General features: G+C 37.8%; 1 protein-coding gene across 1 annotated transcript; it reads right to left on the bottom strand.

The window, feature by feature from the left end:
- Positions 1-7,695: 7,695 nt before the first annotated feature.
- Positions 7,696-15,208, bottom strand: ZC3H12B (zinc finger CCCH-type containing 12B). Its single transcript, XM_009880676.1, has 5 exons — positions 14,598-15,208; positions 10,848-10,987; positions 9,868-10,102; positions 9,672-9,778; positions 7,696-9,116 (listed from the first exon to the last, which is right to left on the bottom strand). The coding sequence occupies exons 1-5, from the start codon at positions 15,206-15,208 to the stop codon at positions 7,696-7,698; spliced, it is 2,514 nt and encodes an 837-aa protein (XP_009878978.1).
- Between the last annotated feature and the right edge of the window lie 2,466 nt (positions 15,209-17,674).

Genomic DNA, 17,674 nt, shown 5'->3' on the forward strand with positions numbered 1-17,674 from the left:
GACAGCAGAGTGTTCTGCAGCTTTCAGTATTGCACAAGATAAGTGGCATGGAAGAAGAAGTAATGGTGATGGGGAAATAGCCACTCTGGGACATTTTTTTCTTCTTGAAGATTTACTGGTTTTTTGCCATGTAAAATCAATATTTTATAAACCTGGTGTGTTTTAAGTTCCATGTGTAGTAACCATTGTCTTGCTTAACTACTATCATGAACTTTTCGCTGTAGTTGATGTTTGCCAGGTACAGTTAGAGTACTATGGAATCCTTCAGTGTTCCTTTATTTTTTTTCCACGGTTAATAAATACAACGGACTGAAGGCAAACCTTCTTTCTGCATCCTGTTTTTCCTTTTTCACTCAGATATTCTGGAAAGTGTCCCCTGGTCCTCATTTGCCACACTATTGAGCCCTTCCTACGTCAGTGACACTAACATCGTCTTGTGTGAGTTTGCGTGATTTTGCAAGGATAATGTGGTGCTACCTTTTTCATCTAACTGGGATTTCACATGAAGCTTTGGGGATCAAGCCTAGTTATAGCATGGCTGAATGCACTGAGGTGCATAAATATCTTGGGAAAAAAAAAAAAAACATTTCTTGGCTTTTTTTCCAAGTAATGGCTTGAGGCCACTACTGTCTCTCTTTAAAGTTTTCTGCTTGATGGTATTTCTATTCATGATTTTGCTGAGGTTGATAACTAATACTGTGGTCTTTGCTGAGAGCTGGTGTGATTACTGCAGAGATGGACCTGAGTGAGTACCTTGTTGGAAAGTTGTTGAGAGAAAGGACTTCCAGCTTGTTTTTCCTAAATTCAGGTTTCTTTACCTGTATTAAGGTACTTGGAGGCTTCTGCAATTACCTGTCAAAAAATAGGAGTTTACGCATATATTTATTGCAGGACTCCTCAGTAAGAATTTGTTGGGAGTGTATCTGCTAGAGGGTAAGACAGAGCCTTTCTCTGAGGCAGTCTAATAATTTGCAGTATTTACAAACTAAACAGAAACAGGAATGTGTCAGTGCAGCACTGTGAAATGGAATCTTTTTAGTTCTTTAGAGCTACTGCTGGCATTGTGTGCTAATGTTCTGTAGAAAGAGATACAGAAAGGGACACAGAGCTTTAGCAGTACATTGGATGGGATTGAATTGAGAGCTTAGAACAGCAGCTTTGTGGATGATTTGGGCTGGCTCTCAGGTAACGGCTTAGCTAAATGTCTATAACGTAAGTATTATTTCTTTGTTCTGACTTTTGTCATCCTGTTCTACTGCAGGATGTCTTTACCAGACAGCCAAAAGTTGTTTAAAATGGAAGATAGGTCGTACATTTCCTTGTTCAAAAACAAGCAGTGCTAATGCAAAAGACAACAAACTTCTCTTTCTGTTAGGAGGGATTTTTCACATAAGCCCTTCTCCTTTTTTAGTATTTGTAGAAATGTCTCCTTTTACCCAGCAGTTCCTCAAGCTTATTTAGGAAATTTTGAGTGAAGAGGATTTTTTCTTTTATTACTGTATTTGCTGGGGTATGAAATTACTGAAATTATTGTAGTTGGTACTTTTGAGGTCTGTCAATGCAAACAAGCATAACAGCTCAAAAAGGAAAGTGTGATGCTGGCAAATGCTGTGCTACGTGTAACCTTTTTCCCCTTTGGTAAACCTTTACTTGCTAAAATCATGTGCTACTATAATTTCTTCATCAGCTGTAGTTATGCCCTGTGGATCTGCCATTACCCCAGCGAATGAATTACAGAATAAACATTCTGGTCTTTGATCTAATTGCAGAGTCAAATAAAATAGTTAAATCCAGTGCTGTGGTGACTTGTGGAAAAGCACAAAACTGCCAGATGCTTAAAAACAGAATACCAAGACTTGAGGAGGAGCCAAAGTAACGGCATGAATTTTAAACAACATGTTACTGGGGGGGGGGGGGGGGGGGGTGGGCCACACCACAGGAAACAAAATACTGTGCTACATACAATTTTTTCCCCTTTAGTAAAAGCTTACTTGGTAAAATTTGTTTTCAACATGCTGATTACTTTCTTTGCTAGAAGCATATTCTGAGTGGGGATGGGAATGGCAATGTTGATGTATTCCTAAATTACTTCATTTTTCCTTTGCATTGGGCAGGACTGCTCGAGACTGCTTTCTCCCTGTAAATTAATCTCTCTAGACAGATCGTTACTGTCTGAAAAAACATCTCCAAAGGGACACTACAGACAGGGTTGGAGACAGAAGCTGGAACTATATGGGATAAATCCTGCAAGCGGGAGTTGGTGAGGATGTTAAGGCCTGGAGCCACTGCTTTTGTGGCCTGTAACCCCTTTTGGCTTTTGCCACTATCTGAATTTCTTTTTGGTGTAATTAATTGGCCAGAGTAGTGGAACCTTAGTAGGATAATTTCTTCCTGGTTACTCAAGTCTTTAATATTCTATTTTCTCATTCCCAAAGGCAGCTATTCTGCAAAGGACTTCAGCTCTACCCTGGGGTTACAGTTTTAGGGAGAAAACTGGAACTGTGGAATCTAATTAGTACTTGTTTCCAGGAGTGGCTTACTTGAGGGTGTAAATTAAGCATAAACAGCTTGGGATTAGGAAAAAGGCAGCTTTGTCCTACAGGTAGTGTAGTGGATCTCACTGGTTTTGTGCTGTTCCTGGCCCTTGTGAGAGCAGACGTGGTAATGGTGAGTTCAGCCAAATGCAGAAGGAATGATCTTTGTGTATCACTGTCCTTTCGTTTGCTTTACTCCGCCACCCCTATCCCCAAGGTAAAGCAATTCAAGTCAAAGCAATGGAAAAAAATTACATTGTTATTGCCTCCCCCCTAATATGGGAAATGATGAAGTGTTTAAAAAGCAAAAGAAAACTTGTGTAATAACAGAGACTGACAAAGGATGTTACTCTGGCAAGACAGCAGGACCTAAATAGTACTTTTTCTTCTGCTTTTTAAAGAAAAGTAAAACTCTTGTCCTCTTCTTCACAGATTTAAGTACAGATGGAAAATCTGAGCATTATGTATGATTTCAGAATCTGGGTATTTTTCAGTAAATCAGCTAAAAATATTGAGAAATAATTTGGTCAAACTACAACAGTTGTTTGGGACTCTCACCTAAAGAGGGTTACAAAATCAAAAGCTAGAAACAATCCAATGGCTCTCAGTTTTATTAAATAAGCAAATTTTTTATCTATATAAAGTATAACATGTTTCATATTATTAAATAATTGTGCAAACCTTTTACACAGAGCAGGTGGGGGGGGGAACAGGTAATAGCCTATATTTCTTTTAGATTCTTCTCTCAACAATTAATACATTTACAAACTTTAAATACCACAGACCAAAATCATAGATATTGTATAATGGCTCTTCGAAGGCTAACCAAACACTAGCATGAGAATAATTTAAGTGATTCTTCCAGTTGAAATATTGCAAGAAATAGGGTTAATAAGAGGTGTATTAAACCTGAACACTGACCATAGAAATAATAGCGACAGATCTAATGATCTGACTACTATGAGTCCTGTAGTAGCAATGCTTCAGGTAAACTTTTGGTAAGTCAAGCTAAAGTCATATTTCAGCTCTGTGGAGCAAAGTCTCACAGCTGTGACGCGTGCTCTGGCCCTCTAGCATGGAGTTTTAGAAATTACTATAGCCAAAATACGTCCCTTGAAATGTTCCTGTTTGTGGTTTGGTGTACATCACGGGTATACACGCATGTCACCAGGTATTTTTTAACGGAACTATTTGGACAGATTCTTTGTGTGTTCTGGCTTTATCATTAAGAATTTCAAAATGCCAAAATTCATGATTTGAGGTAAACTGGCATTAAAAGGATGTAGGGGGGAACTCACCTAGATAGATGGTTTGGTTCTGGTTGTTTTTTTAATGAGGATCTTTCGGCTGGTTCTCAGCAACCATATCCACACCTTCTATTTTTAATTTTACAGTTAAAGCATTTTTACAAAAGCTGAACAGACTCATGCTAGTGAATGAATTACATGCAGCAGCAACTAGAGCAGTGCACGCTTATTACTACAGAGATTTACGAATACCACATACTGGTTTAACATCCATTTTCACTCATTTTGTCATTAAGACTTACATTATATTTGGGTCAACCAAAAAAACCCAAAGAGATTTATAAAATTTTACAACAATTAAACAGTAATGTTTAATTCTACAAATGAATAAAGCCAACTACTGCAGCTCAATACGACAACAACAGGACTAACAGTAGTGAAATCATCTATATGTACAATTTAATATATTACTGACATATAATTCTTAAAAAAACCCCACATTAAATAACTTAAACATCTCATAAAGCGTTTAATTTTTGATTCATGAATTTAAGGTTATACACTTTTAAGTGACAAATTATGTGAAAGTAATATAGCTCAAGATGAAAGATCAGTAAATCGGAACTCCCAGAGAACGCTCTGGCCCCAGTAAAGCACTGAAGTTACTGCTTAACTCCTGCTGATTGCAGGAGGTCAGCATTTTACCTTCCCACTTTTTTTTTCTCATCTAGAATTGTAATTTCATGGATTTTATTAAAATATAGTTTCTAGAACTGTTCTTTTACAGTTTTAAAAACATTTAAATACCATGCTCTCAAAAAGAGCATTTATACAAAGTCTTATATTTACAATATAGACAGTTATGATCAGGTGTTAATAAGATCAACTCTTCCATGTAAGAAGAAATCTAAGCTTATGCGCTGAAGATTAATGAATGTGTCAGTGTTTTGCGTTGGCTTGTAAACATATCTGAAAACAGATGTGGACGACTGAATTATTACTTAAAGTAGTTGATTAGGAAAGACTACATCAGATACAAAAGTTTCGTTACCTCTAAGGAGGACTAAACAAGCACAACATTTGCAAATTATTTCCCGAAGGCTCCACTGCCCAGTCTGTAACTCTGTGCATGACAGACGCCGATACCTTCCTAGAAAAAGACAGTTTGCCTTCAAAGTGCCTTAGGGAAATAGTATGCTGGGTTTGTATTGGCACAGCATTCCCATTGTTTAAAAAGGAATTGTTCTATCAGTAAGACAAACGTTAGTGAAAATTAAAATGACTGGACACATCCTACAAAAATGAGTATCTCCATAAACCACCCAACACTTCAGACAGAAATGGCCGCTCAGTTTTCCACATTAGAAAACATCAAAAACACCTACTGAACCTCTCTTAAAATAGCTTATCTTTATAATTGGAGAAAAGGGGAACAAACATTTTTCTACATACAAATATTTAATTCCATGCAAGATGGAAAATGTGAGTGCACAATAAACTTCATTTGATACCTAAATAATTTATAAATTAATCCGTTAAGAATAAAGCAGGGTCTATAGCAATTATATTGTTACATTTTAAACACATGCAGATGAGTCAACAGCAACTTTTTTACATAAAATTTAGTGCAAGAATGTATCTGCTTAATAAATAGACTAAAGAGAACTATGTAATGCTTCGAGGTGTACACACAGTACCTGTGCACATAATAAACTGGTTCTGAAAAGTTGTCCTTGTTTGTCTATAAACTACAAGTGCCCATTTTAAATAAAAAAGATCCATAATTACTCATGGGCTACTTCCCTGTGACACATGGTGTCACAAACATTGTGGTGAAAATGTAATACTGAAGTTAATCTAGAGATTTATTTTTTTTTTTATACACAGTTTTTATACAATCAAGAAAAAGAGATACAATTTGTATCAACAAACAAAAGGTCATTTCTGGTTATTTGAGGCATTGCTCTCAGCTGCTTATACCATGCAAGAGAAGAGAATAAGAATTAATTGCAAATTAAAAATATAAAATGCTGGTTAGTAAGAAATGTTTTTGAAAACTGGTCAAGAGCTAAATTTGTTTTCCCCAACTACTATAAGTGTCTGAAGATTTATTTTTTCCCATTAACAGAGACGATAACCAACTAGTTAAAACTTAGCTTTTTTTAAACACCAAGTGTAAATACAGCATCACCTTTGAGTTAACTCATTTTAAATATATAATGACATGGTCATTATATATGGTACCTGTACCAACACAAGATTTATCCTGTGCAAAATGATACAGTTATCAAATATGAGTAAATCAACTGTAGTTGCACCTGTAATTGTGGTTTGTTTGGGGTTTTTTATATGACAGGGACATATTTTGCACATGATAAAGAGCCCACAAGGTATTTTGAATCAAACCAACCATTACAGTAACACAAGTGGAAGAAATTATATAACTTTGTTCCTAGACAAACAGATAACTGGAAAGCAGCATGCAAGCCATTATCAAAACACCAGAAACAACCCTGACTGCAGCCTCACGTTCCGTGTGTTTCACAGTAAGAAACATTTAGGCAGTGTCACACCTTCTCATGAAGAAACAAAAGGCCATAAACCAGGCCTTCTCAACTTTCATGAAAAAAACTACAGTAGAAGTCAACAAGTCCTAGCTCGAGAGGTATCGAGTTAGTAATGGTTCGAAATGTTGAAATATACAATGGATTCAAAAAAGGGCGTCCGGTCAGTGCAGCTTAAAAAACAATAAACGCCTCTTTTGGAGACATTTAGCTACAAAGGTTCCCACCCTGAGCAAGATACCAGTTGCGCAAACAATGCCACACAAAATTATCTCACCTGCCGAAACAGGAACTCTAAAAGCCTTCACGAGGCAAATGCACACCTTTGCGTGGATCTGAAGAGCAAACACCGGGCCAGCTTTGCCACAAACCCAAACTGTAGCCTCTCTTTCCAAGCAGCAGCCTTCCCTCGAGCTGATCTTGTACGGCCATCCCGAGCGTGAGGCTCGCTCAAATGCCATCCTTGCCCCCAGGGGAGGGGCTGTAGTTACTGGTGAACTTCATGTTAATGCCCAGTTTCCCCTGCTCCAGGCTGAGTAATGCAATTTACATAAAACTGACAATTTACACTTTCAGCTTGTCTCGTCATCTGGGCCAGCAGCTGCTTACTGCACAGTTGAGAGGCGATTTGAAGAGAGAAGCTACAGTTAAAACTTCTTTTAGTTTATTGACTGGCGCTCACGCCTTCACGCTCCTTCATGTTTTGGTCCTAATTTGTCTTCTGTTGGATTGAGCCAACATAGCGGACAGTGTAATAGGTATTCAATCTCTTGGGGAACAGTTTTGAAATTTAAGTACCGACAACAATATTGACATTCAGAAGCTGAAATCAGTTTTTCCTTTCACAAATCGAGTATTTAATTTTTGTCAAGTTTACTTTTTCTTCAATATTTAATATGCCAGGAGGCAGTGTCAAATGACAAAGCTGAAACCCTAAGAGTCATCTGGGTGTGTCTAGAGCATACTTTTAAAGGCCGATTAGGTATTTATAAGCAAATTGAATGTGTACACTAATACATGCAATATAATTGCTAACAATAATTTTGTAGTAACAGCTTTGAGACACTGAACGTGACATTGTAGTTCTTAATGAGCTATCCATGCAGCAAGGTATGCATTTCCTATAAAATACTATTAAAAATCCCTATATTTAAAATCTTAAAATTTACAATACAATCAACTCTTATATTGTGCCTCAGCATATATATATGATTGCTACTGTGTACAGAATTTTATACTATCTTAGTAGAAAATATTTACAATAGATTGGGCCCTTCCTTCTTCATCTAAGTTTTCCTCCAGGTTCTTTATGCCGTGTAGTTTCATTTATCCAAAAGAGGCTGTAGTGCTTTAACGCCCTGTTCTTAATTTGGCAACAATCATAGCTGCCAGCTGTTGTGCATCTGTCATGTGGGGATTCTTTTCCATCACAGAAAGGACAATGCTCGGAGGGAAAATATTGCAGAGGTTCTTGTATGTTTGATACTGATGTTCTGGGATGATATGTGGTTCCCGTGGCTCACCACATATCCCAATCCAGGGATTCCTCCAGAGTTGCTCCATCTTCTCAGGCATGCTTCTTACCATTACCGGTTCGTAACATGGCTGCATGAGGTTGTTACTCAGTGGATACGAGTGGTAAGTGTAGGAGTCTGACGCACACGGTAACGGATCCCAGCTAGCATGCTGCTCGCGACAAAGAGGTGGTCTTCTCTGCCTTGTAGGGTTACTTTCATAAAGCCGTGAGTCAGAAATACTGTCCATTCTTGTCATGACCAAGGCACGGCTTGGTTGTGCAGTTGATGGATGAACATTTTGAGGCACAGGGTATTCTCCTGGACAACTGGACCGTGCTCCAACAACTGGATGCTGGGCATGTAGGCCTAAGTGGGAAACTGACTGTTTGCGAAGGGATTGCTTAGGCTCTTCAGTTCCGTAACTCTGAACTCTATTTAAGGCTTCATGGTAACCATGGGAAAAAGGCTGAACACGATTTTGCGATGGCAGTCTGTGGATCTTCACATTGTCTTCTGGACTGGCATCTGCTACACCCAGATACAAGTCATTGTAAGAGGAATAAGAATCATTACTCGTATGGCTTAAGCAATTGTCAGGACAGGGGCTTGAGTTTCTAGAATACATCCCCTGGTCCATATCCGCCCCGTAATAATCTGTGTTACGGATACTACTTATGCTCAAGTTGGAGAAATCACTGAGTAAGGAGTAATAGCCATGGTCCCCCAGCGATTCATATTTGGGATACTGGTCGGTATAGCTAACTGAGGTGCCATGGCTATTGGTGACTAGTATAGGAGGATATTGCACACTGGACATATGTTCCAGTGAGGATTTCTGATGCATGAACTGTGAGGAACCTGGCACCGGACTGCTTGCAGAACGAGTATTTAATGCACCAGCTGCATGGCTTTTTGGTGGAGGGAGCGTTGGTACACTTAATGCAGAAACCAGAGACGGGACAGAGCTGGCCTCGGACTTCCGGGCTACTGATAACTTTTCCTCAGGCTCCACAGCTACTGATCTAATGCTTGGATCTGACTGACGTTTTGGGGCAATGCGTTTCACTTCAGAACTGATCTCTCCTTTGGAGCTGGATGGCCCTGTGCCACATTTGGCCAAGGCTCCCTCACTCATAGTTTTCACAGCAGATAATTTGGCACTTATTCGAAGCTCATCCGCTACTGACCTTTGAGGCTGGTTTGCCCGTTCTGGGTGGTAATATTTACATTTGTGCCCATAGGTGCACTTTTTACCTGGAAGAAAAGTGTTTTCATGTTAAATAAACCAAAAACTAATCAATACTACCAGTTGCTATCTTTTTTCTTTATATCTTTCACCACTTCTCAATAGTAATTTTTCTACCTTAACCACCTAAGGAATAATTATCTATATTGTATACACAGACAGTCACAGACTGCTGCCTGTATCCACGTATATCACTGCATCAAGGGCAAGACACATCACTTTTCTTCCTACTGGCTCATGACTTCAATACTGACAACATACTCAATCCTACATAAAACAAAACAGCTCTAACACAGTTTGTATAGTTACGAATCTCCTTCCTTGAATACAAACCAGAAGAAAATAGCAAAAAGCTGTGTTATCCACAAGGTGTGTCTGGTAATCCTTCATTTTCTGCTACATTGTATTTATTAATATGTGTATGAAGGGTATAAAAATGGATACAGTGCTGGGATGGCAACATGAAAAATGGCATATTTTCCCCCAGTAATGACAAGATGTTAATTAATTGTTTGCTTCACCTACCTTAGAATACAATAAATCAATATGACTTAGGCACTTACCATAAGGACACGGTTGTTTCTTATGTTCAGGAATAACCGGCCTTTTCCTTAAGAAATTTTCAAGGCTTGGACCATGGCGTCCTAAAGGATCATCAGGAGGCATAAATCTAAGGGGAAAGAAATGAAATGTGAATTTCAGTTTTTACTGAGGATTTTGAATTAGCAAATTCCCTTACTTTTGAAGAAAAAAGCATACTTGTCATTCACAAAAGAATACATTAGCAGCCGCTCCTCTATGAACTTCTTCCATTCTGGTTTTTCATTTTGAAGATCCCGATAGTTGTCATTTGATACAATGATGCCATCTGAGTCAAAAGCAAGTTTTACTATGAATCGATCATCATAGCAAACTACTCTTCTTCCCTGAACTCTTCGAGATGGGGTGAAAACAAGAATTTTTTCTTTCTCCAATTTACGTAAGATTTCTTGATCTGTAAAATAATTTTATTTGAGCAGCTTTTAAAAAAGTTTTTAAAAGAAAGAAATGCAGCCTTTGAAATGTGAAACTTCCTGCCCTCTTTTCTGACAAAGTATTTTGTAATTATGTTCATTTATGGTCCCCGTTATTGTTAAAAAATACCTAGATTCATTCAGAGTGCCATTTTATTCCTGAGGTTTCAAAGCACTGGGTAAATATTCAATAACCACTCTACTCCTCCGTAAACAATCATGTACCTTTACTCAGTCCTCCTGAACACATCAAGAACACAATTGTTCCTGTATTACAATACCCTTCTTGTTAGCCTAGAGCGAAATGTAAGTCCCTTCTATGGGCCAAAACCCATGCTGCCTCTTCAGTGTTCAAGACAGTCCTACTGAATGAGTGCCTGGCCTGATACTACTTATTCACCCAGCAACTAAGAATCAGTTCCTGTATGCTTAACAATGTTTGCTAATGGGAATATTATGACTACTACTTCTCCAAAGTGTTGAAACAGTCCCCTAATGTTACAAAAACCAACACTGTTTACAGGTGCAGATACTTAAATGTGTGTTTCCTCACCAGTGAAACTTGTGTTTTCAAACAGTTGAGTGCAACTTCATCCTGCAACATCACATCCACAGCCCAGGATGTAGTACCCATCAGAAATAATGACATAGTTGTATCTTAATGCAATACTTTTTTTTGCTTTTTTCTTTTTAACCAAGGAGTCAAAGAAAATCTTGATCTGTTACCTGTAATCGGTGCATCAGGTCGAGACTGTTCTTTTCTCCATGCAGGTACAAACACAGTGATATCTTTATGTCCTTTTTCCAGAAACCAATCAACAGCTAGTTGAATTCCCCGACAGGAAAATCCTTCTTTATTCCCATGGCTGAAGAACATGCAAAAGGTTTAGAAACAGCAAGGGCAAAAGTTACATTTGGTTTTGGGTTTTGTTGTTGTGGTGTTTTGGGGTTTTTGTGGGGTGGGGTTTTTTTTTCTTCTAAAATTGCCATGGTCTAAGGCTATAAGGGAAACAAAGTCTGTAAAGATAGGTAAACATTTATTAGACCATCCTACATAACTGGAAAAAGACAATTGTCCAGAGCTATTCAGCCATCAGATTACAGCAACATTGCTACTTAAAACTCTACAGAAATGGTGTCAATTTTCACTATCCCTAAAGCAAAAACAAATAAACATGAAGGTTTTTTTTTTTCTTTTTCATTTTATTAGCTGAGCTAATGAAAAATACCACTTTCCCCAACAAATTGAGCTTACCTTAAATATAAAACATAAAAAGTTAATAACAAAAAAGGAATGAACTAACAATGCTGGCTGTTGGGTGATAGGTGCTTTTAAACATGTAGATTAAGAAAGTGTGTTTCTTTAATCTGGATGTTCTGTATTCTTTAACTAGGACTTTTTCTTTAAGGGAAAGAAATAACCCTCTCAAAGTTGTTTACGCCCTGCCCTCCATCAAAAATTTGTTGTTTTCTGAAACATACAGGAATCTCTAAAACAGCACATAATTCAGATAAAGGGGTTTAATTTTTAAAATGGCCTAAGAAGTTTCTGCAAAGAAATTATTTAGAGGTTTGATAGAAACTAAGGAAATCATAATTACGAATCTTATTCATTCTACCTCATGGGTGCATCTATCTTGATTTGCTAAACATAGAGTGAACTAAAGAATCAGGTTTTAAATCCTCTCAGGAAATAGTTTGGGAATGCCTGAGTAAGGACATATATAAGAGAAGACGACAACATTTAATTATAATATCCTTAGTAGTTAGTCTACACAGGTAAGAGACACACAGATCTTTGCATTATGGCTGGATTTTGTATTTGGATTCAAGCCAACATTTTCTTTGTCGGAAAAAAGGAGTGCATATATTACTGCTACACCATATATTTGAATAATAAAAACTAAGGGTTTTGGTTCTTTTCAATTAATACTGTAACTACTTGAGACAAAAAAAATTGGTCTGTCCTTTTTACTAAAAAAAAAAACAAACCCAAAGACACAAAAACAGCAACCACCAAATAAAACCAACCCTCTTTGTTACACTTCATTTTGGCTAGCAAACTGAACTACTTCCACAATTGCATTTGAAAAGGGTAGACTACTAAGCCAATACTACGCTCCTTGGTGCACACTCTTCAAAATATATTAATTCAGTTTCCTCCTCCCGTTCTCAACACAGCTGCAATTTTTCATCACTCGTGATAGGAGTGATGCTGCCCAGTTCGTTTGCCACCCACCCGTCATTATTTCTGAAGACTTCTGTATTGACTTGTGAAGAAAATTAATTAATTTCTTCAAATCACTCCATGCATTGCAAAAGGTGCTAACTCAATCATATCAGTGATGCCATCTTGAGGAGTGAGATCCTCACCACGAGAAAGTGGTGGAGTGGGCAGGTCAGGGAGGGCTACAGAACACTGTAAGGGCAGGGCAGGCTGTGCGCACCAAAGACCCTCCCTATTAAAAAAAAAAAACCCAACAAAGGGCCTAGGTAGCAGTGCTGGGCAGAAGACACAGGAGAGGACTCTGCTACGCAGCCCTGAAGTGCACAGGCGGTCCACACAGTTGGCTGTAACTAAGGAGGTTTTGTGGCGCTATATCACACTAGGAACTCCTCCCAGTGCTTAAAGCAGCTGGCATTTAACTGTACACAAAGTGGCATCCAGCTGCTGCGCCATCCTGTTCCGAGCTGTTAGTTCTGTGTAGCATCGCCCAAAACTGTTTACTTCAAGAAAATTTCAATACCGAATATGGAAATGGTTCAATTTTCCATATACAGCCACCTTTGGGTTACAACAAAGGCAAGGCCTCCATCTGCAGCCTCAATAATTGCAGCATTTTTAAGCACGAGAAGTGTAAAACCCTTGCACTTTTCAGATATTCTCAGTCTGTAGAGCAGACACTGCATAATTAAGAGATTTGCATCTTATTAAAGTTCCTTAAGCATTATTCTATGGATTATCATTCAAAATTTTACTTCAATGTTGTTGTTATTATTATAGAACATCACAGATTACCTAACACTGGCAAGACATGCTCTTCCTGGGCTCCCACTGTTACATAAAGCAACACTGAAACAGACCACGGGCAAACAGATCTAATACCGTCTGTATAACTAAGGCCTATGGATCACCAGCGTACTCCAAATCCTTGCAATTTAAATAATGAATACAGAAGCTGCAATGCTGCTAAAGCATTTTTGTTCAGATTTTCGTACTTTTCAGATTTTATGGAATTTAATATCCTTTTAATTTTTCAGATGCATATGCATTTTGTTATGAGTTCGACTCAATGATCCTTGTGGGTCCCTTCCAACTTGAGATATTCTATCTTTATGTAGTTCTATAAATAGAGCATGAGTTTAAGCTCCACAATAGTACACACACACTTTTCTCCAGTTGCTGCCACATAACGCTCAGGAGTAACACGAGCAGTACAGAGACTGCAAATTCAACAGGCACAGAAAAAAGGGAAAGAAAAAAGTTAAATCCAATATTGGTGATGTTGCTTCACAGAAACATCTTTTGGATTGATGTAACCACAACTTAGCACTGGAAAATGCTGTATATAAAATATTCTTATAAGATTTGGGGGGGTTATGTATTTCAAAACTCAGAATACTCAATAAACCTATAAAAATCTGAATTTTCTTAATACACTGAAAAAAAAAATTCACATCACAAATTCTTTTAGAGCAGAAAGCTGATACTAAAGGAAATCTGTTGTACAAACACTACCCAAAGAAATCTTGATCTCACTGATCACTAAACAGACTGTTTAAAGAACTCTCTCACAGAAAATCATACTTTCTCAATGATAAACAAATCATTGGCAAACTGAACTGTGTACTCTACAGGCATGTTCGAAGGTGGCATGAAACAGATCTTTTGAGTTAGTGTTGACCCAGGCAGCCAAGTGCACGTGTGTACACACATGTCTGAAATTACAAGCACCACAGCTGTGTGAGTCAGCACGTTTAGCTCATGCATACCCCTCTACTGACACAGCTAAATTGCTTTGAATTCTGAGCAGGCTTGATCAGCAGGAGCTCAAATACCCTGAAGTGCACAGCCTGTCATCAGCACACACCGCGTGTCATTTTAGAAAGAACCAAGTTTTCCTCCCCTACTTTGTTTTCTCCGGACATTGAAGAAAAATAATTTTCAACATTGTTAAAGGACTTCAAAAAATTAAACCCATCCACACAAAAGCACACTACAGTTAGATTGCTATAACAAAAGATTTGAGGGGAGAATTTGGTTTGAAAAGGGGCAGAGGGGAATTGGAATACAGATTACGTATAAAGGAGTAACAGTGTAATTAAAAGCCTGGACTAAAGAGTCCATAAAAAAAAAGATGTATTACCAGTGTAAATATACTACATGACTTAAAATTACTTTGTCATCAATACTGATTTTTCTCATAAGTATTTTAGTGATTTATTCTTTCCAAATGTTGTGACAGGCAGACCCACCTCATAGCCACATTGCTTCCATCAATGACAATTGGCCTCAAGTTATCACTGTTATCCACAACTTCATCTTCAAGTGACAATTCAGGGCTTGCTATTTCCTTTGGGCAAGGGCCTCTTGGCACCAGAGTACTAGCGGTACTGCTGGCACTGCTTTGTCCCTCTGATTCACTTTTGTTGCCAAGTCTCACAAGCTCTGCCAGAACATCATTGATGAGTGCATCTGCTCCCAATTTATTCAGTACAGCCTGGATCTGATCTCCTGCATACCCAAGCTTTAAAGCAAAATCCATTTTAGCTTGGTATTCCTTGTCCAAATTTGTTTTGCATTCGTCTAGCTTCAAGTCTTGTGTGATACTGCTCTGTGAAAAACTTGGGCGATCCAAACAAGGGGAACGACAGAGTGGCCGATGTGGTTTAGTGGGAACCTCTTTTTCTCTCCACTGAATATTGCTACAGGTGCTTCTGAAGTACGGTTGCTCAGGTTCACTTTCTGAGCTCGTCCATTCCTCAGATTCAGCACTGCATTCCCCAGCATCTTGTTCCACATTTCTGTCTTCTCTGGAGTGCCTCTTCTCCATTTTCAGCTTCCCTACCATAGACCAGGCCGTCATCACGTTCAGCTTCCAGCCAGAGAGATCAGTTCTCCTTCATTTCCAAAGCCACCTGGAATTCATACTCAGTTGCATCATGTTGGCCAATTAAAAGTTTACAGGAGGCTGGAGTTAATTTGCCTTGCTTACTGTGTTCTGGCATAAACAACACCAACATGAAGTTCCTTAAAAAAAAAAAATAAATAAATAAAATTAGCTTTTGACAAATTCTGTGAAATACTCAACCACTATGATTTTGTTTACAAGTCAGTAGAGGTCCCTAGTCATTCACATTTCTCTGTAAAAACTGATCATAATAAAGCATATAATTATGTTGTCTCTTTAATCACAAATTAAAGTCTCTTTCCCTTCCCCAGTTACTTTACGTACAAAAAAAATTACACTTCCCACACAATAAACTTACAGCTGGAATTAATGGAGTATTTTGGTAATATTTAAAGATAATAAAACAGAAAAGGGTGACCCACCACTTTCACTAGAAACCTGTCTTTACAGCCTCTACTGCAGGAACCGCCTGCCTACATCAGGAACAACTGGGTGGAGTCCCAGTACGCATAAAATTTAACACAAACCATTTCAGCCTCTTTGAGTAAGCGTTTACTATCACAACTGGCTAAGTTTACTGCAAGGGCGCTGCTAGACATGTAGAGGTCAGTAACAAGATGCACAAAGGTTCTACACGGTGATCATCTTGTGATCTGTTTACTGGACCTGCTACACTGAAAATTCCAAAATCAAGGATGGATATTACTCCGTTTTGTCAGAAAGTCAGGAGAGACACTCGTAATTCTTGTCTTATACTGGAAGTAAAATTGTTCAAGGAGTTCTAGTGAGAGACCTGACAAACCAGAAGATTCAAGTGACCTGTGAAGGGCTGAAATGACGTCATGGAGCCTTTGAAAAATAGTTTTTAAAAGGAATTGCACCTACAGCAGTGCATGTTTTAGATAAAATGGTAAACTAAGACCTAGATATAAATGCAGGTAACTGGGGAAAATTGATTACCAAAGTAATTAGCTACAGGCCTTCTTTCAGAAAGCTGAAAGTCCCACTTTCCTCTCCTCTGTAAAACACCAGACATGAGAATGCAGGATCCAGTGTGAGTAACAAAAAATAACGATGTAATAGTCTTGAAGAAACCATTTATTTTAAATACACTTTGTCATTTTGATAAATCTTGCTTTTGTTAGTCGGCTTTTTCAGATCTAACTACAGACAAAGAGAAAACTGAAAGACAGAAAAATGTAAAGGTACCAAACTTCTGAAAGAGCACAGTTTTAAAGCTACATCTACTGCAAAGAATTCCGTCAGCAAAAATATAGTCCAAAGCATGATCCTGGATTTAAAAGCAATCAGAGAAGAAAGACCTAATATTGACACCAGTTTTCCAATGTATCTTCGCTTTTAACAGTACAGCCAGTTACCTTTGTGTTCTGATGAGAGCTATAAATATAAGCTGTGGATGCATGAAAAGCTCTTTCCCAGGATTCCTATGAGAATTTTTGTGACACAGAATAGGCACAACATTGGCACTGGAACAGAGATCGGCCAAAGATGCCCCTTCCTAACAAGCTCCTCATGCACACAAAAAGAAGTAAAAAATAAATTTAAAAAATTCAAAAGTATAAATTATGGGGTTTTGGGGGGTTGTTGGTCACTAGTGTAACTAAGAATAAATTTACATTTCTTTCATGCACCTTTTTCATCTCCTCTTACATCTCTCCCACTCCTTCGGGCTATAAGGAAGTATTAAAAGATGACAAAATTTCCTCAAAAGAGCATAAGCACTCAACTGAGTACATAAATTATTTATATACAGGACATTATCAAATACACTTGTATTCAAAAGCTTTTTAAAAATCTTATTCTTATCTCCCCAGGAGACCACAGGGGCTCTTATTTAATTACTGTGGTCTACCAAACCAGCAAATAATAGGAGAAATACTCCCTTAATGTACAGCAGTGTAACTCCCTTGATATACAGTAATGCCAAATCTAGGGACTAAAAATAAGTATTGGAATCTGTCTTGGGGGAAAAGTTGTGTCTAGTGTAGCTAGAAGAAGAGCAACTCTGACATTGTTCATTTTATTATTTAATTGGTTTTCTTCCTAAAAACAGAACTTTAAATTTTTCCACAGAACAAAGTTCAGTAGATACTGAAATCAAGAAAGTAACAGAAATGATGACATGCATGAATATATTAATTTAGTGATTTAAAACAAATATAATAAACATAAAACCAAAATCTTAATAAAAGCTCTTTAAAACGATTTTTTTTTTAAATAATACAGACATTTTACAAAGCATTATAAGCAACAAAAGAAAAATGAAAGAACCAGCAGAGTGCACATAAGTCAAAGGTTACTCATTCTGAGTTTTCATATCCTTTCATTTTTAGGTGATAAGATGCTGAAAATCATAACCCCGATATACCATTTGTCTCAGAAAGCTTTCTTCCTTGGCTA

Source organism: Charadrius vociferus, unplaced genomic scaffold, assembly GCF_000708025.1.
Source record: "Charadrius vociferus isolate BGI_N301 unplaced genomic scaffold, ASM70802v2 scaffold473, whole genome shotgun sequence".
In the NCBI taxonomy this organism is placed as follows: domain Eukaryota; kingdom Metazoa; phylum Chordata; class Aves; order Charadriiformes; family Charadriidae; genus Charadrius; species Charadrius vociferus.